The sequence below is a fragment of the Actinia tenebrosa genome, unplaced genomic scaffold (genome assembly GCF_029948245.1).
Source record: "Actinia tenebrosa isolate PJP-AT-01 unplaced genomic scaffold, QUT_ActTen_1.0 PGA_scaffold0__85_contigs__length_37466705, whole genome shotgun sequence".
Classification (NCBI taxonomy): domain Eukaryota; kingdom Metazoa; phylum Cnidaria; class Anthozoa; order Actiniaria; family Actiniidae; genus Actinia; species Actinia tenebrosa.
This window is the reverse complement of record NW_028292569.1, coordinates 20,344,207-20,371,949: the sequence shown is the minus strand read 5'-3', so window position 1 is coordinate 20,371,949 and position 27,743 is coordinate 20,344,207. Positions and strand designations below refer to the sequence as shown.

The window sequence follows — 27,743 nt, the reverse complement described above, 5'->3', positions numbered from 1 at the left end:
GGAAGAGAGAGAGGAAAGAAGAGAGAGAAAGTAGAAGAGAGAAAGCGAGAGAGAGAAAAAGAGAGCGAGAAGAGAGAGAGAGGAAAGGAGAGAGAGAGAAAAAGAGAGAGAGAAAGAGAGAGGAAGAAAGAGTGATAGAGGTAAGAGAGAGAGAGACAAGAAGAGAGAGAAAGAGAGGAAGAAAGAGAGAGAGAGAAAGAGAGAGAGCGAAAGAGAGAGAGAGAAAGAGAGAGAGAGAAAGAGAGAGCTAGAAAGATAGGATAGGAAGAGAGAGATGAGAAAGAGAGAGAGAGAAAGAGATAGAGAGAAAGAGAAGAGAGGAAAGAGAGAAGAGAAAGAGAGAGAGCGAAGAGATGAGAGAGAGGAAAAAAGAAGAGAGGAGAGGCAAGGAGAGAGAGAGAGAAAGAGGAGCGAGTATGAAAGATAGAGATGACTGAAGAGATAGAGAGAAGAGAGCAAATATAGAGGAAAGAGAGAGAGATAGAAAGAAGCGAGATGAAAGATGTGAGATATAGAGTGAAAGATAGCTATATATAAAGAGAGGATATAGACAGAGATATTATATAAAGATATAGTATAGATAAAGATATATAAATATATAGATATATATAAATATATATATATATAAATATATATATACATACATACATACAGCCTTTTGCAAAAATTATGGCCGCTTCCAATGTATATACAAGTATATCAAAAGCATATCAAAAATTATGGGATATCATCCCTGATATTTTTTTAAAAGTTGTCTATCACTTGGGCTTTCCGAAAAAAAATATCAAGAAAGATATCCCAACGTGTCTGATATACTTTTGGTATATTTCTATATTTGAAACAGTCATATTTTGGCAAATGGTTTATTTTTAAAAATTTATTCATTTATATATATATATATATATATATATATTCATTTTGTGATAGAAACCATATATATATATTGATCGAACCAGAGAGTTAAGAAATCTAGTTTATTATAAGCAGAAAAAACCAAAGCTATGCTTTTATTTTATTCTTTTTTTTTTTTCTTTGACTACTATGCGGAATATTACCTGTTTCTAAACATAGAACATTAACTAAGATGCATAGCATTAATCTACCTTCCACACCTAGAAACACATCATTAATGACGTCGGTCGTTTCGAAGTTAATGACATATGTCTAAAATTTTCGGAAGACAATCGGGGTCGTGCTTAATATTCTTTTTTTTAAATGACAGCAACCAAGGGATTTAGTAAAAGATAGTAAAGTTAATAAAAAAATAAAGCTTCGCAATCAGACTAAATATAGTAACAGTGATGTGGTCCATACCTTTCACGAGACTGTACCGTTCTATTAATCTGATTTTAAGGTATTCTCAGGAATATTATATTGGGAATGAATTACACGAGCACTGACCACTAGAACTTTCCTTAATGTTGCCTTTATCTTATCTTATCTTATCTAAGTAATAAATCGTGCGTTCGGTGTGTATATAATGAAGTAGAGAGAATAAGAGAAAAATATCAAATGCCTTTGGCAGGATTCGAACCCACGTCTTCGGTATTCTAGTCCGATGTGTTAACCACTACACTACAAGGACCAACCACGCTGGTAAGGCAGCCAGAATATGAAATGTAGGGTATTCGTGAGGATCCCAGAGCGATATTTTTTCTCTATAGATAAGTTGAACACCGTATTCTTCTCTTCTCTTCTCTTCTCTACTCTTATCAATTTTCTGTTCGTTTCATTAACATTTTAGAAATTTACGAACCCTTTCCTTAGTCTCCTAATTCCTAATATTGAGCTTCCAATATAAGGGTCATTTATGTATCTACAGACCAATATATTTTGAAGCTATTGTCTTGTACTTGTCCTTTTTTTCTATGCAGTAAATTGCAGTTGCATAATTGGACCTAGAAATGTAGAACTTAGTGAAGGAGACAGTGCTGAATTCATGTGGAACAATACCTGTGGAAAGATGATAATCTCAGCAACGTTTGGTATTCTCAATGGAAACATAGCTGACCCACAACTAATAAATGTGGATATCATCAATCGGAAGATATATTTTAATAATGAAATGGGACCAAAATACAAAGGAAGAGTTAATTTTACTGGTAATTTAGCATTTGGACATGCTTGGTTCAAACTCAAAAACTTGACAATGGATGACTGCAATTGGTACATCGCAAGTATCAGTGATAAGGTCACCAGAATTCTACCATATTCTGTACGTTTAAAAATAAAACAAAGAAGTAAGTATAATGATTATATTATACATTGGTTTTGTCCTGTAATACCTAAAAAAGGCATGGATTGGATTATCCAGTTACTAATTCCTTAATTTATAATGCCATTCCCTTTTGGTCCCCCTTTCCTTCCCTTTCTCCTTTCTACCCGTACTCACTCCTTGCCTTACCTTACCTTTCTATCTTGCCCTCTCTCCCCTTTCCTGCTCCACAATTCATGCCTCTTTCCTTCCCTCCATAGTCTTCGCACTGATTCCTTCCTACCTCTTTTAAATTCCCCTTCCCTCCTTACCTCCCTTCTCGTCTTTGGGGCTTTATCTCTTTTTACCTCTCTTCTCCGTCAATTCCTCGCCATCCACACACACTCCACTTCCAGCCTTCTTCCTTATTTCATCCCTTTTTACCTCCCAAACGTACCCATCTCCCACTCTCTACTCTCTCTCTCCCTCTCTTAAATTAACTGATTTTGAATTTAAACAAATATTGTATGGCTTACTATTAATATACGTAATATGATTTTTCGTTAGTTTCTTGATTGAAAACTTAATTGCCAATCAGAAAACTAATAATCCAGCCGAATAATGGAACAAAACATAATGTTAGAATAGCTAGATTATATTAAATTAACAATACCAATGTTTTTGTTGCTAGGCTGCATGGTTGGCCTTAGTTTTGTTGCCTGATTGACTAATCTTTGGGATGATTGGTTAATTTAATTTGATTAATAGATAGGACATTGCATGCTTAATTTACAATTTATGAGATCAGAAATTTCCTGGTTAGTTAATTAATTAGTTATTAAATGTAAACTTGGGCATTCCTTCTAGTTGCTTTAGTTGTCTCTGATTTGTACCTACCTGCTTTATTCAGAAAGCAAAAAAGCTACAGCTCCGACGACTACGTCGAACGCAAGTAGTTCCACAAGCAACAAGAATGCTAGTTATGCCGCTTTATCAACACCTTCAATCTACACAGGTTAGCATGCATTATTCATATTCAACGTAAAGTATATTTAACGTGAAATGCAATCTTGCAACGCTTTTTTATATATTTCTAGGTACAAAAAAAGTCAAGGTCCACAAAAAACAAGATATCCATTGTTCTCCTTATTTTGATAATCACGTTAATATGAATTTATTATTGTGCAAGTTTAGAGTGTCTTAAGAAAAAAAAAAACTTAGAACATTTTTATAGAGAAGCACATTACTAGTTTTACAATGTTTTTATATATTTTTTAAATTTCGTTTTCGCTCATTATCATTTTTACTTCTAATATTATTAGTAGCTTATATGTTTTTATTAACATATCAACTTATTTAAAAAAATATAGAGAGAGAATAAGAGAAAAATATCCCTTGACGGGAATCGAACTATTCTAGTCCGATGTGTTAACCACTAAACTACAATGACCAACCACGCTGGTAACGCAGCCGGAATATGAAGTATAGGGTATTCGTGAGGATTCCAGAGCGATATTTTTTCTCTACAGGTAAGTTGAACACCGTAAATATGTACGCAGAGAATAGACATAGTATAGTAGCAATAAATTATGCGTTATACACACCGAACGCAAAATTTATTACTACTATACTATTAATGAATATATAGTTAATAGTTTTACTTATAGATATTCTTATTGTATTTAGCTCTTTTTATATTTAATTTCTCATTATCAATTTGTAACCAGTCGAGGTGATTATCGAGGAATAATTTCCTAGCCGCGAAAATTAGTAAAATCCCTTGCTAGCAAATCCTATTTTCCTTTTGTTTTGGTGGAGTGAGAAAAATAGACTCTGCCGATGTAGGACGTTATGCTTGTCGGCCTGCGTGGCGTAACTTAGCAACGCTGTCATGATTTTGACAGCCGCTCTCGTCAAACAACGTTTGGCGTCACGTTGTGTTACATTTGCTCATGCGCACTTTATGTACCCAGTTAAAAACCCGTTTTAAAGCTGGTTTTGTTCGTCCACGATCGTGAACAGCGGTGTATCAAAAGGAAACGCTCTACATCTGCAGAGCCTCTCTCCTTCTCGCCTGAAAGAAGGGAGAGAAAGAGGAGAGACTTTGCTTCTAAGGAATAGTAAAATAACATCAATAAAGTACTCTTTGATATTTACGAAATCCTTAGCTGATGATGAATATGGTTTTCTTCATCAAAATACTGATCTTTGCGCTACTAATGACCGTCGTCCCAGTTGTGCATATCGCAAAAGGTAACCAATGCATTATGTATTTACGAATTACACTTATGAACACCAAAAACGCCGTTCAACGCCGTTTATCTACTGTAATTTATATAACCACAGGGCAGTCTCGTTTTACTAGGGTACCGCCAAGTGTGTCGTACGTATCTGTTGGAAAAACTGCACGTTTTGTCTGGGACTACACATTAGATAACAGAAAAAATGACTTTCAAGAATTCTCACCAATATGGTCATTTTATTGGCCAAATAATTCGGAATCAATAATTTGCTATGAAATCGTTTTTCTTCAAAGACAGTGGACTATCAACAGCAAAACTTGTCCAAAACGATTCCTTAGTCCTACTCGTGTCAGCTTAGAGTCCAATGCTACCCTTGTCATACAGAATGTCACGGTAGGTGATAGCGGTACCTATGGATGTAGCCTGGTGTTAACAAAAACGGACCCGATCAGAAGTAAAGTAAAGCTTGTTGTCACAAGTAAGTTGCTAACCACTTTATAAAGAAAAGCCTCAGTAGCTCGAATTTAAAGATAGATATTTGGAAAGGGGTAAGGAAGGACGGGACGGGATAAAAAACCCAATAGCATATATAATCGAATATATACAGCGAAAAAGAAAATAAAGAGGAAAAAAGAGAAACCCCGAAGGATATGAAAACTCATGTGCATAATATTCTAATGAAAACGCCATCTCTGAGTTTTCCACTACGCTTTCAGTTTCAAAATAACCAAAAAAAAAAAAAAAGAAAGAAATCATTTCATCGTTTAGCGAGACCTAACATAACGATAGCAGCAAAAAATACATCAAAAATAGAATTGATCGAGAGAGATACCCTGGAAATAAGCTGTTCTGCTACTGGCAATCCAACACCCAATGTCACGTGGATAAGAATGCCTCTAGGCATTATCATGAGTGAAGGAGAAGGAAATGCTACACTTAGGATAAACAATATCACAGCACATCAAAGTGGAGGGTATATATGCCGCGCTAGCAACAACCCAAACGAGAAACTTGTGACTATAGAAGCTGAAATAGTTGTGTTGTGTAAGTTATATTGAAATAATGCTTATAAAGGTGGTTCTAGATATAGCAGATTTCAAGAGGCCATACGACAGGGCATGAATATTACAACGACTTTGAAATGAAAAGGAATTATATTTTGCATATAAAAAGTATATATTATTTTGCACCACATCATGTATAACTATAATCAACGGAATGCCCATTTTATTTGTTTAGGTTTATATAATTTATCTAAATTATATGCTAACCCAATCAACTATAGCGCCATTAGCTTTGATCTTTTTCTTAAAGTTAAGCCACAGATTGACATTGATAATTCCACTAGGACAGCTGCGTCTTTCATAGGAGAGGAAATAAGTCTACACTGTAGAGCAACAGGACAACCTCTTCCACGAATCACATGGTATGGTCCACGTGGAGGCCAGATTGTTTCAGGAATAGATTACAAAACAGAAAAAAGCGTCTTGACTTTCGAAACCAAAGATAGCAGTGATTATGGACAATACAGATGTCAAGCAGAAAATGAAGTTGGGGAGGATGAACATTTTATTAACGTCACGCAACTGAGTAAGAGAGTATTTATCTATAAATATTTATTAATAATGGTTTAATATAATAATAATAGTAATAATAATAATAACAATAATAATAATAAATTCTTATATAGCGCACTAAACTGACGTCTCAGTGCGCTGGGTGACACACACACACAAAAAAAATATATATATAATATATTTTGATCATGGCAATAAATTTTGTAGAAGTTTTATCAGTTTTTGGGTGAATGAATGGGAGGTAGGATGCATGGCGCAAAGGATCACAATGAATTAAGCCTTTGGTACATTTCAACAGTGTCCCCAAGTGTCAACAGGGAAAATGGAAACAAACCAACCACGTACCCAGGAACCGCAAAAGTCACTAAATAGGGTATACTAGATGATTTTGTAACACTTTCTTTGAATGGCATAGGAATGGCATCATTGTAAGGAGAGAGAAATGATAAAAGGGAAAGGAAGAGGGAAAGAACAAGAAAGAGAGAGAGGGATGGAGGGATGGAGGGATGGCTGTTTTAAAGGGGCACTTGGATGAAAATGGATAAAATAGGAAATGACTTTAAACTTAATTAAATATATCTATATGGCCCCAATCGTAGCCAAGCAACATGTTTTCTTCACAGTAAAATTTGTCAGATAAAAATTATCAATTTTATTTAGCATATAAATTGTGAGTAAATGACGTCATTAACTCAACCCTGTTGTTCTTTTTACTTTTAACCCAACATTTCTTAACTGCAAGTGGCTCCCAGGCGAAAATTTTCACTAATCTGGTTCATATAATCATAATTGACTCAAATTATCCTCAAATACTTCAATTATTCGGACTCTGAAAAATTAGGGCGTTTTCATTCGAGTGCCCCTTTAAAAATTGGATGGATAAATAGATAGTTTCTAAAGATTGATAGATGAATAGTGCTAATACTCATACAATTCCCTTTGTTATTGGGACCGTCCAAATACAACAACAGCAACACTGTTCATTTTTTTCTTTACTTTTAGTTGCTCCAACCATTGCATCATTTCAAACAGCAAGTGAGCTGTAATCACGCATTGTCATCATCGCACGCTTTTTTCCAAGGTAAGCTTAGCTAGTCAGAACCCTCAGATCACTTTACTGCATGCTTCTTATGATTATCAATGTAGTACTACGTTTTGTTTTACAATGACAAGGAAAGTAACAATGGTATCCAAAGAATCAAATCGAGGTTGTGAGCAAACGGATAAACAAAACAGCAGCAAGCAAAATAAAAGCAACCAAAAAAAAGTTTTTTTTTTCCATTAATGATGTGCAAATGCCATTAACATGAACTCGCCAAGAAGTCGCAGAAAAGTTGAAACCATTTTCTTGAAGAAAGGCTGTTGTACAAGGCTGAAATCTTGTTATTCAGAAGGTTTAACTTAATTGGAACTGGAGATGACCGATGAAAATGGAATCAAAGTGTTAACCCAAAGCAAAAATTTGAATCGAAAATGAGGTTTAGGCCTTCATATGCTTATTTCCCATACATTTTCTAATTCCCATACATTTTCTATAAAAAAGCCTGACAAAGCTACTATGCATTCTAACACAAATGAAACAAAACATCTTTGTACAATTGAAAATACCGCTACAAACAAGCATTTTATCATAGTACATCAGTTTCTAACTTTTTAAAGACAGCAAATTGAGATCAAAACTCGTACACAGGTCTAGATTTTGTCACTTTATTTTGCCATTATTGCACGTTATTAAAAAAAATTCCTCTTAAGGCATAAAAGTGATTTGTTGTGGGAAAACTATCCTGATATCAATAACAACAAAAGAACAATGTCACAAAATAACTTAAAAATGACATTAACCTGTTTCTTTTTATGTTATTCTTCTATAAGGGTGTTGACGGAATAGGATGATTTTTTTAAATGTTGGAAACATAGCTGCAGTTTTTTTTGTTTTTTTTTGTTTTTTTTTGTTTGTTTGTTTTTTGTGAGGGGGGGGGGGGGGGGATTGAAAATGAATAACTATTGCTACTTTAGCAAGAAAACAATCGCTTCATTCTCGTCAACATTTCTAATTTTTTTCTTGTCTGTAGTCAACAGGAAAAACATTTGCAGTAATCCACCTGTTGATAACGTGCACTTTATTCATAATCATTGCTGCCCTCATGACATATATTCATTATATCAAATATAGAATAAGATATTTTAAGGGTAAGTATGCATACGTTTCTTTTATGTGTACCTGTTTTCTTTTATTTATCTTTTTCCATCTTTGCTTGTTGATTAATGACCTACAGTACGTAATCATACAATTACATTTATTGATAACGTCTCTATATGTTTTTATATTTTCAGATAACAGAGAAGAAATTAGTAGGTGACGTAACTATACTAGGAATAAATACAAAAGCTTTGGACTGTTTGGAATTAATCAAATATTTAAGAATATGCCAACTAAAAAAGGCAATGCCTAAACAATAATTTTCTTCTGGAAAAATTAGAAGAAATATCAAGACCAGTTTTCCATTCAAATCGAACAAATTACAATATTTTAAATTTCCCCTAACAGATTATCCCGTCCAGATGTGGCTGAAACAGAAAACGAGGTATGTTCCTGATAATATATATCGATGTATGTACTTTTAAATCGGAGAGTTAAATTTTTTTACCGTTTACTTCTTTCCTTTTTGTGCTTTCGTTATCGTTTCCTTATTTCTTTCCTTCCTTCCTCCCGTTTTTATTTACTCCTTGATTTCCTCATTTCATTCCTCATTTTCTTCTTTCGCCCCTTACCTGTTTCTCTGTAACTCCCTCCTTTCTTTCCTTTTATCCTCCCTTTTTTTTTTTTTTTTTTGGTTCCTCTTTGTCCTTTCGTTCTTATTTCCTTGTTTTCTTCCTTCCTTTCTTCCTCCCCTATTTTCTTCTTTTCTTTTTTGTCCTTTCTATCCTTTTGTCCTTTTTCCCTTCACCCCGTCTCTTCGTCCATCAGTCGTCCCTACACTTGCAACACTGTTGTGTTTTTCAAATTATGTCTTATATTAATCTCAGGACGCAAGCGTGGTTGCTGTAACAGCAATGGATTATCCTGCTACAAGCGGATTTTTAGCAGCAAATGCATCAGATACATCGCCAAATGAAGACTACGAAAGAATATCAGAAAAATCTCAGGCATCCTTGGACAATGCAGGGAATTCAGAACAAGTAACAGGAAACGACGACGTTCACGGGTCACAAATCCACCATGATTATCAAGAGCTTAATATTGATTCAATATTGTCGAACATGCAAGGCTACCAGGCTTTAACTAGGACTATGGGGGACGATGTTAGACAAGTAGAACTTCCCCTGCTTCTCCGCAAATACGAATCATTACACTTTGTGCATAACCCACAAAGTTCAGAATATCAGAAACTACATATGTATGAAAATATCGAGGATAAAAAGTAAGATCAGGGATACAATGTCCGAGTTTTGTGATGTTTGTCGTTCAGCCTCATTAGCAATCAGAAATATCGGAAGAATAAGGAAATATATTTACAGCTCCTCCGTTGAGCGTTTAGTACATGCTTTTATTTCATCGAAGTAAAATTATTGTAATAGCGTTCTATATGGCTTACCTGCCAAACATTTAAATGAGTTGCAGCGCATCCAAAATTCAGCAGCCAGGTTGGTGACCAGGACCAAAAAGAAGGAATATATATCTCCAACACTTTATAACTTACATTGGTTACCAGTACATTTTCGTATCACATTTAATGTATCATTCCTTACTTATAAGATCGTTAATTGTAGTGCACCATCTTATCTTATTAGCTTATTAGAGAAGCTAAAGCTTTTACATTCGCTGTTCCTAAACTGCGGAACAAACTTCCTAAGCACATTAAAAATGCAGAATCTGTTAATATGTTTAAACCTCTACTTTAAAAACACTTGTTCAAAGAAGCAGTTAATTGCTGATCAATATATTCTATCGCTTTAGTCATCATTAGTTTTATATTATATATATATATATATATATCTTGTAGTTTTGTATAATTGTAAATAGGCACATACTATATGCATCAATTTTCCCATTGTATTCTATTTATATATTTTTTTGTTTTGTACATATTTTTCTTTTATCATGTAAGCGCATTGAGGCTTGCTAAATGCGCAAGAACTGTTAATTAAATTAAATTAAATTAATGGAGTCCTCTTCAAAGCAAAATAATATTAATTCAGTGATGCTGGATGGCGTTTATTCTGTAAGTAAAGACATTTATAAATAAATCAGATATCAAAGGTTAAAGTTCTACTTATATCAACTTTAACTGCCAATATATCGGTAAAAATATGAAAATACTGTTAAGAAAATACTTTTAAGGCCTTTTGAAGTATATATTCAATGCAATTAATTGTAAATTCATTATAATAAACCTGGTTGATTGGTTACAAATGATTTTTGAGTATGTCTCTGATGTTTTCTCCATCTCTTAACACATGGTTATTTGCATTCTGTCCATTATTGTCTTCGTCTTCGTTCTCTATTTCCCAGTCATAATAATAATAATAATAATAATAATGGGGTTCTTCTATAGCGCATTTCACAATGTTTCAATGCGCTTTACATTACAGTGGAGGACTTTTACGGGCTGCATATATTAAGGCGCAATTAGCAGCCGTGCAGCTTACAATCATGAGTGATTTATTAGTACATTAGTGTTATATGCCTCCAAATTGGGATAGGCTGTTGAACCGGAATACAATCCCCTACTCTTACACGAATAATTCAACAGGTTCTTTTATGTCCCCCATTTACTGTTGGTTAGGAAGGGTTGGGAGACAGGGCCTACGGTTTTAAGTCCTTGTCCGAGAAGACTTGACTTCTTCATCTTATCAAAATTTGTCTCGCTTTACCGAACTTCAATGACGCCATCGGCCTGCTTCGAAGCAGAAAATTTTTTTTTCAAACGTCATAAATGTCGATCAGATATCTTGATCCTTAACACAATCAAGATACTAAAAGGAATAATGTAACTTTTTCTAAAGAATATGTAGAAGAATATGTAGAAAATATTCGGTTAAAAAATATGTTTATTCACATTGCGTTTAGTTCTTGGAATTATGCCATGATTTTAATTATTAAAATGTAAACAAGATTAATCAAGCGTCCATATTTGACATTGGCCCAGTGACAATGGTATTGAAACTATTTTTAGACATTATTATCGCCTACTAAGCGTGATGGCTAGAGAAGCTAGCAGATTGTGGATTTTTATGGTATTTCTTTGGAGAACAGGTAATATGCCAACATTCGGTCCATTCGCCTGAATGCGAATACATCTTCGAATTATACCTTCGAAGAGATACTTATCCGAGATATGGCAAAATACTCTTTGTGACAAAAAAAGAATCTTGTTAATCACATCGTCACAAATTGACGATACATTTGACGAACATTTATCATTTCTATCACAAAGTACCAGGATTTGGGCATATATCGGTACAGTAAAGTTCTCTTCGAGGGGATTATGATAACGAAATTGTTGGGTTGAAATTTTCTGTTTTGAACATGTTTTAAACGAAGAAACTGCCACGGGAAAGAGCGTATTTACTTGCAAGCTCTTCAAATGTTAAGCGTAAGTGAATTGTAAATCTTTAACTCAATTTTCTATGGCCCCGTACACACTATGCCGGATAAATTTGAATCCGAATTTTTATTAATTCGGTTCCATTTCGAAAATTCGTTTTCGGTAAAGAATTGTTCCGAATTCGCCCGGAATGTGGACGGTAGGCCTAACCAAATAAATAAAAATTCTTATTATATGGCAAGGTAATTTCACGCGCTATGATTGGTCAATTTGCGGTCCATAACTTACGGTACGGACCAAAAAATAAAAATGGTTCACTGAGTGTACATACTTATGATCTTTTAAAACATTCAAATCTTCGTTATAAAAAAATATTTCTGGATGAAACTTGTCGGGAAACCTTAATAAATTATCAAAGATAACCAAGAGAATATTAATATTCTCTTGAGATAACTGAAAGTCACTGGCATTTAATGTAAAACTTATCAAACAAGTGACAACTCTTTCATACAAGCGAAACTCTTTCGATCAAGGCTCTACACGGCACTAGTTGAGCGATTTTGTACGACTAGAAAAAACTAGAAAAACTAACTATGCTAAAGCTAAAACTATGTCAAACTACGAACTAAAGGGTGGTGAACAGCGGCTAATTCAGTAAATGAAATAAAGATAGGTTTACCGTAGAATTAACGTAAATTTGTTATTTCAGTGAGCTAACAACGTCCAGTTTGAACTTATCTGAATCGATCGGGTGAAGAAGTCAGTAGTTTCTTTCGTAAACGTTTTAAGCAGTTTTCTAGGCTCATCCGCTCTTGAAGTATCTCCATATTTCAGTAATATTTCACCCCCACTTGAATTTGAATGTATTTTTAGACAGGAGAGTTGGCAGTACCTTTTTTAATTGAGTCGAAAGTGTGCCTTCTTCATGACTTCAGCCATTGTACATATGGCGGCCTGCTTCAAACAGTCAAAACGTTGAAAATTGACGAAAACTATCCATGTTCAGCCAGCCGTAATTTTCCAAAGCTTCTCATTCATTTCTGGAGACAGTTTTTGAGTTTTTTTTTCTCAAAAAAAGGCAGGAAAACAAGCGGAAGGCTGTAGTATTTTTCATCTTGGTTGTGAATATCTTGAAGTTTGAAGTACGACAGTTTTTTTCTCAACTCATGTTGAGTTCTTGAGGTCTTCTTTTGATGCCTTTTTTGCTTTGCATTTACATGTTTTGTAAAAGAAAGCCTCACTTTTGTTAACTAGTATTTCAGAAAACTTTAAACAATAGCTAAAATCATTCAAAGTAAAATAAAACTTCTTTTTTGAGCAACTCAAACACTACATGACTTGTCGCACGTACAGGAAGCCCTTCCAATGCAGCTCTCGTTTGACATACCCTGTCAACTTTATTTTTTGTTGCTTCGCCTCTTCTTAGTCTCAATGCCTTGCCATATAATAAATATCTTATTAACCTCATTTGCTCGATCCGTACAGTGTTATGGATCCTCGTTTTTTCCACTCTTTTATGGCCCGCGCGCTACGCGCTTGGGCCATAATTCAGTGGAAAAAAACTCGGTCCATAACTTACGGTACGGACCGAGCATATGAGGTTAATAAGAGCTATGGATTCAAATTTATCCGGCATAGTGTGGACGGGGCCTAAGTCAGTTTTCCAAATCGTCCGTAAGCATCAATTTTTTAATAATATTTGATGTTCAACTTGAGCCACCTCACGATAGCACCACTGGCATAGAAATTTCTGAACCATCTCACTGAAGCATTACTTGTCCAGAACTTTCTGGGCCATCTCACTAAAGTATTGCTGGTACAGAAATTACGCTGCTATGCTGATGAATAGAGCTCAACAAACGTACTACTGTGACTTTATCAATAATAACAGTTCCGACCAGGACAAGCTGTTTAGGGCAGCCAAAAGTCTGTTATCAGACCCACTGACCTTATGCCTGCCTGACTTATGTGACGCAAAAACCATGGCTAATGATATTGGCACTTATTTCGTACGTAAAATATGTGACATCCACACTAAGTTGGGTAACAATTAATGACTCGCCCCAAGTTCTAAGGAGAGAGGATGATTTTCGCTGTGGTGTGGTGTTTTCAGAGTTCCAGTCCCTTTCCTTGTAAAAGGTACGTGATCTAATTACCTACTCTAGCAAGAAAACTTCTCGTCTTGACCCGATGCCTACGTCGTTGGTGATCAAGTGCTTGAATGTGCTGCTTCCTGTTATAACATCTATGATTAATCAATCTCTTCAATCCGGTCAGTTTGCTGAGAAATAGAAACTTGGAATGGTCACACCACTTCTCAAGAAACATGGTGTGGATCTATCATATAAGGACCTTCGCCCAGTTACCACTTTAGCTTATATTTCTAAGATGACGGAGACAGCTGTTGCAGTGCAAATTCAATCTCACATGACTCGTCATGCATTGTTCCCTGTCTTCCAGTCTGCTTACAGGCAGCATCATAGCACAGAGTTAGCATTGCTCAAGGTTCGGAACGACATCTCGTTGAACATGAATAAACAGCATGTAACTCTTCAGTTACTCCTTGATCTCAGTGCTGCGTTTGACACCGTAAATCATACACAATTTTGTTACAGCGCCTAAAGTCTCAGCTTGGAAATGATGGGACAGTGTTATCTTGGTCCAAGTCTTGCCTATTTGGAAGATGTTAAATATTTTTGTATCTTAAGCCGTTAAAAAATACACTCAGCATAATTTCGAAGAAAGGCTATACCCAAATCCACATTTACGATACGAAGACTTCCGACGTGACCTCGGGTCGGTTGCCGAAAGATCCGTTGAACTGGTGTACAGTGAGCTCCAAGTAGTCAGAACAAGCGAGGTAGTATGTGAACACAGGCAAATTTCATGGCTTAAAGACGCAAATACTAATCTCTAATGCGACTTTCTCGGTTCTAAGGGGATGTGAGAGAGGGGTTATGACTAAAATTTGGCGCTTGAAAGAAAATTCGAAGACGTACGAAGTTTCAAAGACCCGTGATGGTTCGCTGTTGGGATACCGATTCTCCAACTTTCTCTTATTTCTTACTGCAGTTGGTGGGGGGAAAATCCTTAAAACGGGGTAAATTAAAAAAAATAATCACAGAGAGCGAAAGAAGTGCTATTTCTCGGGTAAAATGATCGGGTAAAATGATTTTATTGAAATTTTTGATGAAGCCCCATACATTTCCTTATAGAATGAAACCACAGAAGCCAAGTTTGAGCTACCTGTGGCATTACTGGCCATAAATTTATGAGTCAACAAAATGTAACCGTAGGTTAAAATTCGTTATACAAAATTGAGTTGAATATTGCCCTAGCGGACAGGCGTTTGGCTGCTTACTAAATATTGGTCAGCAGTCCTTATCTAATTTATATTTACACATGCTGCATTACTAAAAATCTATTCACTATTTTGTAACGTTCGTAATATATTTAAAATATGGGATGCAACAAGACAAGTTAGGAAAGCTGTAACATTACAGTTGTTGTGGATTACTTCGAAAAACTCATTATAAATGTTTATTTTCATACATGCATGGTTATTGTTGTAGTTAACCTTTATTTTTATTGGCAGCATAAATCCCCGAACCTAACCAGCAGACAAAAAAACAAGCCAGGAAAGATATAAGAATTTTTCAGTATCGTCTTGTTTAGTGGAAATGCGCGATTCGTTTTATATTTATAGTTAATAGAATAATGATATGTCATAATAATGAAATAGATATAGCTAGGGAACTCTGAGTCCAAGTCGAGTATTTATAGTGAAGTAGTGATATTAATAGAATTTAAGATACGTTATTTAAAAAAATTTAAATTTACGCTGCCTTAATTTAGTACATCCTAGGTAAAGATAGATATTCTTCAGAATAGATGGCTGTACATTTTACCTTTAACTTTGATGGTTAATTAATAGTTTAAGAGGATTTTTTTTTCAATAACGAGCAATAATGGCAAAAAGCGCCAAAAACTAGACATTCGTATGAGTTTTGATCCCTTTTTTACGTTTTGGGTTAACGCTCAAAACCTTTTTTTAACAGTTAGAAACTGATATACTATGATAAAATGCATGTTTGAAGCGGGAAAATGTATGGGAAATAAGCAAATTGAAGGCTTTATTTATTTTTATTTTATTTTATTTGGCATTTACCTCACACTAAATCATAGTTTTAAAAAATTAAAAATATTAACAAATTACAAGCAGATAAGAGGTAAGGGATACCGTCACAGGTTTCCCCGATTACGACAGTTCCTTGAATGAAATGACATTAAATTATTGAACATTAACTTAATTACAGGAGAATTTTTTTTTTGCTAATGAGCGTCCCTTGCTTCATTTGATGCAGACAGTCTACTGCAGTCATCAATGTTGTAGGTTTCTCGTAGAGCTGTTTGGTATTAGTCAAAATACAAACAAATCACATTTCTAGTTCAAAGGTCAGAGTATATCGATCTTCTCACAAATGAAAATGGATTAAACATGTTTAAAAAGCTGCGACGATTAGGAAAATTCCACGCAAATTATAAAGTTAAATGATAAATCAAAGTAGACAGTTACAGGAAGATTGAAACGGTAAGCTGCTTCAAGGTAACAAGCTACAGTTCGTACAAGAAAATGCCCTAAACGAGAGAGGGTAATTGAAAAAAAAGCTTTCAATAATGTAGAATACAGTAAAACTAACTGGCCTTCACAAGATGTTTGAGAAGGAATGAATTGAGTGAAGATAAGAAAAAGTGCAAGAAAGAAAAATAAAAACGGAGCTCAAACCTTTCGCTTCCAGCGTTAATACTTTGATTCCCCTTTCATCGTTCATCTCCACTTCAAAACAAGTTAAACTTTCTGAATAACAAGATATTAGCCTTGTACAACAGCCTTTCTTCAAGAAAATAGTTTTTGGCGCTCACCGCTTGAATAAGAAAATAATTCCCTCTTAAAAGATAAGTATAATTCCAGTGTGAGTGCCAGTGCCAGTGCCAGTGCCAGTGATTTATGATTGATATAGACGATACGAAAACAGTAAACAAGATCGAAATAAAGTAAACATGGTAAACAAGAGAATATGAACTAAGAGAACGAATCCTCGTGCCCCATCATGTGCACACTTTGATGCTATTGTTAGAATCTATTTTAAAAATATCATCCAATGATATCATTTATTTGATCGTTTGATTTTCTGTACACGCATAATAAGCGCGCGCTCAACGCTGTTTGCTAACGTATTCTTATATTCAAATGTTCAAATCTGCCCTCAAGATGACGATGTAGGTCGAAAAGCTTTGGAAAATAAATGTAAAAATACTCCAGAAAGTTGAACAAATTACTACTTCATTTTCCTGTCGCATTTGCCAAGCTTTTAACATGCACATTCATATTCAGGACAGAGTCGAAATAACGTAAAACCCCAAAAACGTAAGCAAACAGCCTAGAACGCGCGCAGTAAATGCGCGTGCAATAAAAACAAATGGTTTAAAAATAGCATCAAACTGTGCACATGATGGTTACGATGCTATATGGGAGGGGGGGGGGGGGGGGATTCCTTCTCTTAGTTCCTTTTCTCTTGTGGTAAGCCACTACCAATCAAAATAATAACTCGGTATTTCTCGTTGCTTGCTTGTAGTAATGTGTCGAATTACTGGACCTGCCGAGCTTACTTACAAAATTGGTGAAACTGCAGAATTCAAGTGGAATACTTCCGACAGTTCCTCTATTCTATCTGCAACATGGGGCATAAAAAAAGGGAACATACTTGACCCTCAATTTATCAATGTGGATATACTGAGAAACAAAGCCTACCTCAATTTATTTCTGGAACCAAATCTCATGAAGCGGCTGTCATTTGACGGTGATCTCAACAAAGGTCGTGCATGGTTTACTCTAAAGAACGTCACTGTCAACGATACAAACGTGTACATCGCAAGTATCAGTGACGATGTAACCAGAGTCCTGCCTTACACAGTTACATTAACTGTTAAAGAAAGAGAAAAGAAAGATGGAAACATTGGTGAGCTATAGTAATGTCTTTTAATTTATAGCTTTAATGTTTCTAAGTATCTTTTTTTTCAATAAGTATTATACATCTAAGCTGAATGTCTTTTTCCAGTGGCGTGTTCAAAGTAAATTAGATGATGCAATGTCAATTTTAAATTGTTATATATTTTTAGATGATGATATTACTGTGTTTTTCGATGTTCATCCATGTCCATCCATGCATCCATGCATCCATGTATCCATGCATGCATGCATGCATGCATTTATCCATGCATCCATCCATGCATGCATGCATCCATTCATCCATGCATCCATCCATCCATGCATTCATCCATCCATCCATCCATCCATCCTTGCATCCATTCATCCATCAATCCATCCATCCATGCATGCATGCATCCATCCTTGCATCCATTCATCCATCTGTCAATCCATCCTTGCATCCATTCATCCATCTGTCAATCTACCTTGCATCCATTCATCCATCTGTCAATCCATCCTTGCATCCATTCATCCATCAATCCATCAATCCATCCTTGCATCCATTCATCCATCAATCCATCCTTGCATCCATTCATCCCTCCCTCCCTCCCTCCAGCCAGCCAGCCAGCCATCCTTTATTAATTAATTCCGACAATATCCGATATCCATTAATTATTTCCGTCAATCGCCCGTCAAGTCGTCGATCTGTCAATTCGCCCATCCATTCCGATATTCAATCCTTTTTTTCTCCGTTCATTGCTTGATTCTTTATTAATCGTTCTTTTCTTTCGACGCGGACCGTCACGGCTTCCTACGCTTCTCTCTGGTTCTATCACCATCATTCGTGTTTAGATATTTTTGGAATATTTAACAAAAACTATCAAAATATTTTCATTCATATTTTCATTTACCATTCTATATGCTACTTCTGAAGAACCGACGAAAAGAATTGGCCCTGTACGTTTTCCGGAAATCCCTAGAACAACGCCCACGAAAGGTAATTAATAAACTATCATTTCAATCGTAGGCCGATATAGTTCATGGGTGAATGGAGTGGTTCTCATCGCTATATGGCCATAGGTGATCACATGTGGGCAGGGTTGTTTGTGTTCTCTCCCGGTTTGTCGCTTCCTTTAATCATGCTCAAAACTGAGTTCTCCTTTTTAATTGAGCTCCCTTTCCACCAATGCGACCCTGGTTTGGAGTCCTCCCAGGCTCTCTGTCGTATGATAGTATAGTTGCTTATTGGTTCTCTCCTTTGCTTAGAGGGTTCACCGATTTACATGGATGAAGAGCCGATCTGTTGAAATGCCACTGTTAATAATCATTTATCTGCTTTATGCATGGGGTCGTCACTACCAGATTCCCTTAACCACTTCATTTTCTCAATAGCACTCACTGAATACGGCGAACAATTTGCCATCGCCAAAAAAAGTGATTTTTTTTCTTGACGTCCAAAAAGTGCTGTCATGTCGTGGAACAACATATTCTTAATAGGCACATGACTACGTAATGTCATAGAAAGCCAAAACACTTACTGTCAACAAGTAAGAACCACTTTCTCTTGCCACTATTCTCAGACGATGTAATAATGAAATAATGCCATCCATTATTTAAAGCTGCATTTGAATTGATTATTTTTTGTTGTTGCTGTTATTTTAGATACAGAATCGGAGAATTATACAAAAAAGGGTAAGTCGAATTCTAATAATGGTATCTGCATAACAGTTATCGATAAGCACACAAATTATAATGTCTCTTAAACAGCATAACCTGAATGTGTTGACTTATATCTCTTTTCTTATTGCTGACCAAATCATCCTAACAATCCTGCACATGCTTTGGAGAAGTGGACATGCTATTGATTTACATTCCTTCTCGTTTTTGCCCCTCTTATTTTAATATGATAAATTTAAATACATCCTTTTTTTCTTTCTTTCTGCTTTATTTCAGACCCAAATGACCCAGTGAACTCTAATGATCATAAAGTACCCATCATACACATTGCAGTTCCGGTTGCAATGGTGGTTCCCTTGGTATTGATAATTGCTTTTCTGTACAAAGTAAGTACTAATTGACACTAGTAGACACTGGAAACATGTCCTGGTATAATACAGTAATATATATTACTTCTTTTTCTCCCGAGCAACTTTATACAGGCTATATATACTCTGTAACAGTCATTGTTTTTCCCAAGGGACAATTTTCTTCTCTTGATCTCTTTGTCAATAAGTGTCGCCGTGATATTTCTAATCTCAATCTTAACCGTAAACTCAGTTACTCTAATCTTTCTAAGGACGAGTGGTTGGCTTTACTTCAATTACGCAATCGTTCTGACATTATTATTAAGCCCGCTGACAAAGGCGGTGCAGTTGTTGTCTGGCGTTCTGACCTGTATAAACAGGAGGCTTTACGTCAACTCTCTGATACTAATTTTTATTGTGAAGTGGATAAGGATCTTACCCCTGACAATCAAAAATTAGTTAAAGACACTGTTAACTCTTTCATTTCTGATGGCTCTTTACCTTCCACTGCTAAAAACCTCTTTGTTATTACTCCTCGTACTTCTCACGTCTATTTTCTTCCTAAAATTCACAAAGCTAACAACCCTGGTCGTCCCATTGTTTCTGCTTGTAGTTGTCCTACCGAACTCATCTCTAGCTATCTAGATTCTCTCATGTTGCCTATTGTTCAGTCTTTACCTATTTATATTAAGGATACTAATCACGCTCTTAGTATTTTTAATGATTTTCGCTTTCCTGATAACTCTTCTAAGCTTTTGTTTACTATGGATGTCAAATCTTTGTATACTGTTATTCCTAATGATGAGGGCCTTCGTGATCTTCAGCATTTTTTCGATCTTCGTCCTGTCCTCGAGCCCAGCACTCCCACTTTGTTACGCTTAGCTGAACTTGTTCTTACTCTTAATTGTTTTTCCTTCGGTGATTGGTATTATCGGCAGGTAAACGGTGTTGCTATGGGTACTAAGATGGGCCCTAGTTATGCCAATTTGTTTGTTGGTTATATCGAAAACCTTGTTTTTCAACAATATACTGGACCTAAACCTGAGTTTTTTGGACGGTATATTGATGATTGTATTGGTGCTACTTCTTGTTCGCGTAATGACTTAGATTCTTTCATCTCTTTTGTTAACTCTTTTCACCCTGCCTTAGACTTTACGTTGTAGGTTAGTGAAACATCAGTCACTTTCCTTGACATCTTGCTTAGTGTTAATGACGACCGTCTTAGCACTAGTGTCCATTACAAACCTATTGACTCTCATTCTTATTTACTCTACTCGTCTTCTCATCCTAAGCACACACTTAACGCTATTCCGTTCTCGCAATTTCTTCGTCTTCGTCGTTTTTGTAGTGATGATCTTGATTTTTCTGTTAAATGTTCTGAGATGAGTTCCTTCTTCCTTAAGCGTAACTATCCTGCTCATGTTATTGATCGCGCCATTCGCAAAGTTTCTACTATTGATCGTACCACCGCTCTCACTCCTCACACTCGTTCCTCTAATGACCGCAGTCCTTTCACTCTTACGTATCATCCTATTAACATTTCCATTAAACCCATTGTTAACCGCAACTTTTCTCTGCTTGACTCTGATACTCGCACTTCTGCTATTTTCAACAACCGCCCTCTCTTTTCCTATAAACGTGATCGTAATCTTCGTTCTTTCTTGGTCAAGGGAGTTCTTCCCTCTAACAAAGAACCTGGTACTTTTCGCTGTTATACTTGTCCTCACATAGCCTCTCACACTTCTGTTGTCGGTCCTAAATCAATTGAAAAATCACTGACCATTTTGTTTGTACCACTTCTAATGTTGTATATTGTATTAAATGTACCCGCTGTAATCTTTTGTATGTGGGCGAGACTGGCCGCCGTCTTGGTGATCGCATTTGCAATCATCTTTATGATATTCGCAATAACGATCCTACCAAACCAGTTTCCCGCCATTTTAATCTAGCTAACCATTCTCTTTCTGACTTCATTGTTTTCGGTCTTTCTTTGCTTAACGGCAACAATGATTGTCGCAAGACCAAAGAAATGCGGCTTATTCAACTATTGGGCACTCTTAGTCCCAACGGGATTAATGAACGCTTTATTTTCAACTAACCTTTTCTTTTGTCTTTTGATTGTTTGTTTTTGTTTCCTTGCCTACCTTGCTCTCATTGGTTTCTTTTGTCTTATTCTATCATATATACACTCCTTTCTACCACTTCTTTCTCTTTTACTCCGACGAAGGACTAGCGTCCGAAACGTCAGTAAGTTTTTTCATCTTGTCACGGTGTATAATTTACCTTTTCATCATTATTGTTTTTCCCACGTGACGTCATTTAAAAACCAATATCGGAACTATACATCGTATCAACAAATTCATAGATTATGTTTTCGAAATCAATGCATGATATTTATTTCGCGAGTTATGAAGATGGATCGAATTTGAGTCGTGCAATACCGTCAAGTGAATCTATAAAATGAATATTTAAAATGTACGATAATGAGAGTTTTTCCTTAGACACATTTCCTTAGACACATCATAATCAAAAATGCTCATTATTCTATCATCTTTGTTTAAACCCTTTGAATTAGGTTCGCCAAGTAAGAAGTCTGTGAATCAATTTTCCGTAAAATAGTGCTCAGTACATTCATAGAAGTAGAGCAGAATATTTGTTTGAGAAGAAAAAGTCGAGACTTTTTCCCGACAAGCCTGTTTCGTTGAATTGCTTCACTCTTCATGGGATTTAATGAGAAGAGTATTCGTTACTATCATTTATACAGAAAAAATATACATAATTAGTTAGTGGATATAATTTAGCTGTTGCGTAGCAACGCTTCATGGCATCTTCATGCCGCCACAGAAACGAAGCGTTGCTACTCAACAGCTAAATTATATCCACTAATTAATTATGTATAATTTTTCTATATAAATGATAGTGACAAATATTCTTCTCATTAGATCCCCATGTTGTCTTGACTTTTTCTTCTCAAACTATATATATAACCTGTTTTATGAAAAGGTAACCCACCCCCCACACATCCCCCCTAACATGAGCTTGCTTAGGTGGTCAGAATTTCACACTGGAATGCTTTGCAAGTGAAAGGTCAATTCCTGTTTTGGCGCCTTGTGCACACCCCTAGCTCCGCCCCTCCTCCCCCCCCCCCCCCCCCTCCACCCTTGGGAACCAAAATGTCAGCCATCTATGTAGCATTAATGGGTCTCTTACCTTAATAATCTTGTCAGTTTTTCAGGTGCGCATGCACTGACTGAGTGTTGGGCCTGGGAAAAACAAAACAAAATCAAAACAAAGCCTTAAGCCAAGCTTGGCGCTGAGAGTGGAATGCTTTGCAGAGGCAGTGGGGAAGCGTTGACGTCAGAACTAGGCTTGGCTGATCTGATTCTATGCCTTTGAAAAAGTACAATATTTCGTAAATCAAATGGCATAGCATGCAAATGCTTGGAGACCAACAACCCAACAAGAATACTTAAAAAGCTGCAACCCACAGAAAGGCACCGATTATTGTTTTGGCCAGCCATGCATGGCCCAATTGGCTTATTCATGCAAATTTACTGATAGAAAATCATCTATTCTGGGTAAAAAAGGAAGAAATCAAACATGAATTTCAAAAAGGGCAGCTCTAGAGGAAACCCCTTCAGCCTTAACTGCACTCGAATGCCTCAAAGTAGGTTTGGAATTCTAAAATCAAACCGAATTCCTGACACCCTAGCTCTTTCAGGCAAGTCCTGGACCAAGAGTGAAGAGTAAGTTCTGGGGGGGATGGGCATCCCAGCATAGTGACCTTCTTAAAAAACAGGTTAGATATAGATATATAGTCATTTACAGCCATTTGCAAAAATTATGGCAATTTCAAATATATATACAAGTATATCAAAAGTATATCAGACACGTTGGGATATCTTTCTTGATATTTTCCTCAGAAAGCCCTAGTGATAGACAACTCGAAAAAATATCAGGGATGATATCCCATAATTTCTGATATACTTTTGATATACTTGCGTATATATTGGAAGCGGCCATAATTTTTGCAAATGGCTATATATACCAAAAACCCAAAAAAATATTCGAGCACAGATTTAAACAGTGAACAAAAAAATCGTGCATGAGAAAAGTACCTCCCACCCCCCCCAAAAAAAATCATGCGAGAAGCTTTATAATTATGATATTCTATAAATAAATATATGGCCAGAACATTTACAACAAATCTCAAGGTATACTCCTCATATATCTCTAACCTTTATCAATGAAAGCCAACTGTGAGGGGTGAATTGGAGCTTGTCCTCGTATATATTTCTTTTTCATTGCAATAATCGAGAATACAAAATATAATAAGATAAGATATGATAAATATAATATAGAACAACAGTAATTGATTACCTGGTCCCTTGATATACCAAGGTCAAACATACTAATAAAAGCAACAATAACATCTTGGTGGGATGACTGGATAGGAAAATTGTTTCATAATATTATTCTTGTATCCTTTCATAATATCCTTTTGACACCTTGCGTTCTCCTAAGAAAATAATGTATCATTTAAGGACACTTTGAACCGTTACTTGCCGTATAATTCAGAGATATTTCTCTTTTTGGTCAAAAAATCTAATGGTGCTTCCCTAAGCGTTTTTTTTTTTGAAAGTGGTCGTGATACCCGTCTATCATTCTTAAAATGTTCTGGGCTAAAATTTATCAATATAATTAAAAGCACAAATGGTCAATAGAATAATAACTGATTCTACGATTTCTCAGTTATTCAAGCAATTTCTTGTGAGCTTTAATGAATCATTTTTTTTCCGAACTCAGCATGTCTAAGGCATGGCTGATTGAGTAATATAGCAAAAAAATAAAGAAAAATTTATATAAAGATATCAAATGGGTGTATGCTGATGATTTTTGCCAAGATAATAGGTTTCGGTACTGGCTACAGTTTGAAAGTGTAATCATTTATTTTTAGTGATCACGTGACGAAATATTACCATATTTGTTGTGATAATCAACAATTGATTTTAAATGACTAGTCAAGTTGCAAAACTTTTAGCAGAGATATTACAATTTTCCAGTTAGATTCTGATTAGCAATAAGTAGTAGAGCCAAAATAGCTACAAAAGAAAAACCAAGAAGAAGTTTAAGCCTTTACTCAAGAGCGATAAAGTTATTTCAGTTTTACAAAGAAATCGAAGGCTCGGGTACAAAGGTCCAGCGGTTTTCACGTTTTCATGATGAAATACCTTGTTTATAACTGCACAGCCCTTGTAAGTAGATATCTACAGTTCATAGGAAAACAACCAGATTGATATGTACATAAGATATGGACTCAAATAAGGCCTCAACTTAATTCTTTGATATGCAAAGAACTAAAGACTTAATTGCAAAAGACTCTTGCAAATAATTGTAAATAGATAACTACAGCTCATAGGAGAACAGTCAGATGGACATGTAAATAAGATATGGGATCAAATAAGGCTTTAACTTAAGTATTCTTTAGTATACAAGGCACGTTTAGAAAGCGTTTAGCTTTCAATCTTGCAAAACAATAATATCTTTTAAATTAAATACCAGTATTTAAGATTATGAATACATTAGCGAATTGTAATAAAACTCTTACCTCTAAAACTTGGCATTAAAGATACCGAGTAACGACTATTACAAAGTGTAAATGTGAAAAGATCACGTCCCTTCTCCAACCGGTCGCCATTTTAATTCAAATCCGCATGCGTTGTCAGAGAAACCTAGCGCCCAGTCTTTTTAGATCGCAAACTTCGCGTGGGTCTAAATGTCGTTCGATAGCCATGATATACTGAGAAGAGTAAAAGTTTGAAAGATAACAAATTCTGTATGATATTTTTCACTCAACCGTAGCAGAAAGTGCGAGATTTAATTTTCCTTATCCTTGTACAACATTGTCAGGAAATAATTTTTGTCATAAAGTTGTAAGAGGGAAGAAGAATATTTCTTTGAGAGAACCACTGCATTCAGAAAACAGACGTCGATACCAAAAAAGTGCTATTTTCGCCGTCAATCAAACGCTATGGGTCAATCGCGCGCGGTTTCTGAGCCGACAATACTATATTATATTGACGGCTCTGTCACTCAGGATATAATTTATAGGAGAATTGCGATACTTATCAAAATGGTGGTTAAAAGATTGCAATTAAATTATAGTATATGTATCTAGTTGGCCAAGATTTATATTTGAACACTGGAACTTTATCAAGTTTAAACGAGCCACCAGCGCTCCTTCCTCTTCTCGCACACCGTACCTTTCTTAACATTATTTTCTATCTCTCTCGTTAATAACGGTACCAGCTCTCCTTTTGGTTTTGTTTTCAGAGAAGGAGTCGTACGGTGAAAAGAAAACGCACGACATCAAGCGAAAATAGGCTGATAGGGGTAACGTTAACGTCTAACGCAAATGCACCGAACAATACAATCAAGTTACTTAACCTATGAAGTGTATTTTCCAAGCGCCGAATCAACAGTCTTTGACCTGATCCAGGTCAAGATGTCAAGTTCATGGCTAACTTATAGATCTAATCAAATTTAACTTGTTAGGATAGGTGCAGTAAGGAAAATGGAAGAAGCTAGGTAAACCCCCAAAATAAAGAGAGAAATTTAACATGACTCTACTTAAATGCGGTGCTGAGTCTAATAATGAAACCCAAGACCCCAGAGGTAAAGAGATTGTAACCAGTCAATCACCCTTGACTACCTACTTAGAATGCGTCTGTTTCTGAGTCCCCCTTACGTTCACAGTGACTTGTTCTATGCCCATGCTTTGCATATCTTGTAAATACGTTATCCACTTTTCATTGTCTGTAGAAAATCAATAGACAAGGTTATATTTGAATTAGCAACGGTTAGAGTGGCAATAAATAGTGTCGCGGATCGATAACTATTCCCCGATAATCCCTTTGCCCTAGATGAATAATTGTAAAATATGGCGATTTTTTAGTTGAAAATTACCCATAATGCATCAGATGTATTGATATTCATTTTAAATGCAGAATTTTTAAAAAGCGCTGTATTTTGTATCTTGCTTTGTGATCAGCATAGGGCAATACGATAAGAGAAGCAGAATATATCCCATCGTTTTTAATAATCTTTTTTTGAAATATTAACACAGTTTGTGGGTAATATTTGTAGCACTGACATGCAGATTTATGCACTTCATTATGCTTTCTGCCTATTAGCTTCTCAGCCGACGTCTCTTTTCAGTTACTTGCTTTGGTGCTTGGAGTATTTGTGAGCCAAAGAAACTGGACTCGGTCTCTATCGATCATATCGGCAATGTAGGCCACATGGGACACGTGGGCCACACCATCATCCACACTATAGCTTGGAGCAAAGGCATTAAACCGCAGGGAAAAGAGACGCATCAGCTGTCGAACTTAGCTACACGCGGCAAGCCATAACCATTAACATACTCATCTTACGTAAAGCTTTTAAAAGCTTAATATTAAAAAAACTTTACTATTCATACCGCGCACATTCCACAGGCATATTCTTAAATGTTAAACGAAAAGTCAAACCAAAAATCAAATAACGACTAAAGCATTGTCTGAGACACCGCTTTTAAACGTCTTTATCATTTTTAATAGGCTACGATCATAGTTGATGGTTGTTGGGCCTTTCCCGGATTCGCTTGGATGCTCGCGGAGTGATGGCCACGGGTCGAGGTCGGCTTTGATTTTTCGGTCTCGGCTTTTGGCCTTTGTTCCGTGGGCGTCCTGGCGAATTCGGTAAAGGTCTAATAACCCTTTATATATTAGCTTTTAGGTACTTACATTATTAGATTTAGTATTGAAACTATATTGTAAATAGTATTACATTTTAATCATATTAGCTTTTTTTTTAGTTTCTATTTATTGTAAGTTGTGTATGTGTATTTAACAGGGCTCCTTTTGATAGCAGGGGCATTTTGCCACTGAATGGACTACCCTGTTTTTTTATACTTTTTTGTTTAAATAAAGGTTTCTACTCTACTCTTTAATTGTCTACTGAATATTGGAACTTAGAAAATTTGGGATGTCTTTGTGCTCATTTTGCTCTTCATGAATTATATACTTACAAAGGCTCGAATAATACGGTACCTTCATATTTATCTTCTCTGTGGTTTTGAGTATACCCAGAGCAGTCAGAGTTAAGAAAGGACCCAGATACATCC

The 27,743-nt window shown here is 35.8% G+C and overlaps 4 protein-coding genes across 25 annotated transcripts in view; 3 read left to right on the top strand and 1 right to left on the bottom strand.

The window, feature by feature from the left end:
• LOC116287275 (uncharacterized) overlaps positions 1-25,913 on the bottom strand; it is a 125,680-nt gene extending 99,767 nt beyond the window's left edge. The window contains exons 1-7 of one of the 12 annotated variants that reach the window (XR_016120817.1): positions 25,185-25,913; positions 24,808-24,843; positions 23,815-23,872; positions 22,787-22,839; positions 17,376-17,547; positions 16,350-16,488; positions 11,256-15,969 (exon numbers count right to left, since the gene is read on the bottom strand). Coding sequence is in view for 3 of the 12 variants with exons in the window: in XM_089035653.1 (XP_088891779.1) it covers positions 20,842-21,331; positions 22,787-22,839; positions 23,815-23,872; positions 23,957-24,009 (654 nt within the window). In the remaining 9 variants the exon portion in view is untranslated. Of the gene's footprint in view, positions 1-11,255; positions 15,970-16,349; positions 16,489-17,375; positions 17,548-18,463; positions 18,853-19,967; positions 21,332-21,859; positions 22,327-22,786; positions 22,840-23,814; positions 23,873-23,956; positions 24,096-24,807; positions 24,844-25,184 lie in introns of those variants that run through there. The other 11 variants (XR_016120819.1, XR_016120818.1, XR_016120812.1 and 8 more) reach the window with 11 other exon arrangements.
• On the top strand, positions 1,024-10,431 carry LOC148913702 (neural cell adhesion molecule 2-like). Of its 9 annotated transcripts, XM_089035574.1 has the most exons (11): positions 1,030-2,240; positions 3,105-3,209; positions 3,292-3,723; positions 4,731-4,915; positions 5,786-6,027; positions 6,313-6,387; positions 7,017-7,095; positions 8,094-8,204; positions 8,349-8,370; positions 8,563-8,599; positions 9,042-10,431. In XM_089035574.1, the coding sequence occupies exons 6-11, from the start codon at positions 6,337-6,339 to the stop codon at positions 9,438-9,440; spliced, it is 699 nt and encodes a 232-aa protein (XP_088891700.1). In that variant the 5' UTR covers positions 1,030-2,240; positions 3,105-3,209; positions 3,292-3,723; positions 4,731-4,915; positions 5,786-6,027; positions 6,313-6,336; the 3' UTR covers positions 9,441-10,431. The 9 variants fall into 9 exon arrangements, 5 of the variants coding, with proteins under 5 accessions (XP_088891694.1, XP_088891687.1, XP_088891700.1 ...); XM_089035581.1 differs by lacking the exon at positions 6,313-6,387 and having other exon boundaries at positions 1,034-2,240; positions 8,087-8,204; XR_016120788.1 differs by lacking the exons at positions 8,349-8,370; positions 8,563-8,599; positions 9,042-10,431 and adding an exon at positions 4,363-4,447 and having other exon boundaries at positions 1,035-2,240; positions 5,752-6,027; positions 8,087-8,161.
• Positions 11,161-27,569, top strand: LOC116287924 (uncharacterized). Of its 3 annotated transcripts, none has more exons than XM_089035619.1 (6): positions 11,161-11,271; positions 17,200-17,583; positions 18,487-18,549; positions 19,215-19,244; positions 19,506-19,615; positions 25,910-27,569. In XM_089035619.1, exons 1-6 carry the CDS (start codon positions 11,217-11,219, stop codon positions 26,027-26,029), a joined length of 762 nt encoding a protein of 253 aa, XP_088891745.1. In that variant the 5' UTR covers positions 11,161-11,216; the 3' UTR covers positions 26,030-27,569. The 3 variants fall into 3 exon arrangements, with proteins under 3 accessions (XP_088891745.1, XP_088891752.1, XP_088891750.1); XM_089035626.1 differs by lacking the exon at positions 25,910-27,569 and adding an exon at positions 22,804-24,035; XM_089035624.1 differs by lacking the exon at positions 11,161-11,271 and adding an exon at positions 11,478-11,611.
• On the top strand, positions 19,622-20,739 carry LOC148913701 (uncharacterized). Its single transcript, XM_089035508.1, has one exon. It carries the CDS (start codon positions 19,651-19,653, stop codon positions 20,737-20,739), a length of 1,089 nt encoding a protein of 362 aa, XP_088891634.1. The 5' UTR covers positions 19,622-19,650.
• Positions 27,570-27,743: the final 174 nt, after the last annotated feature.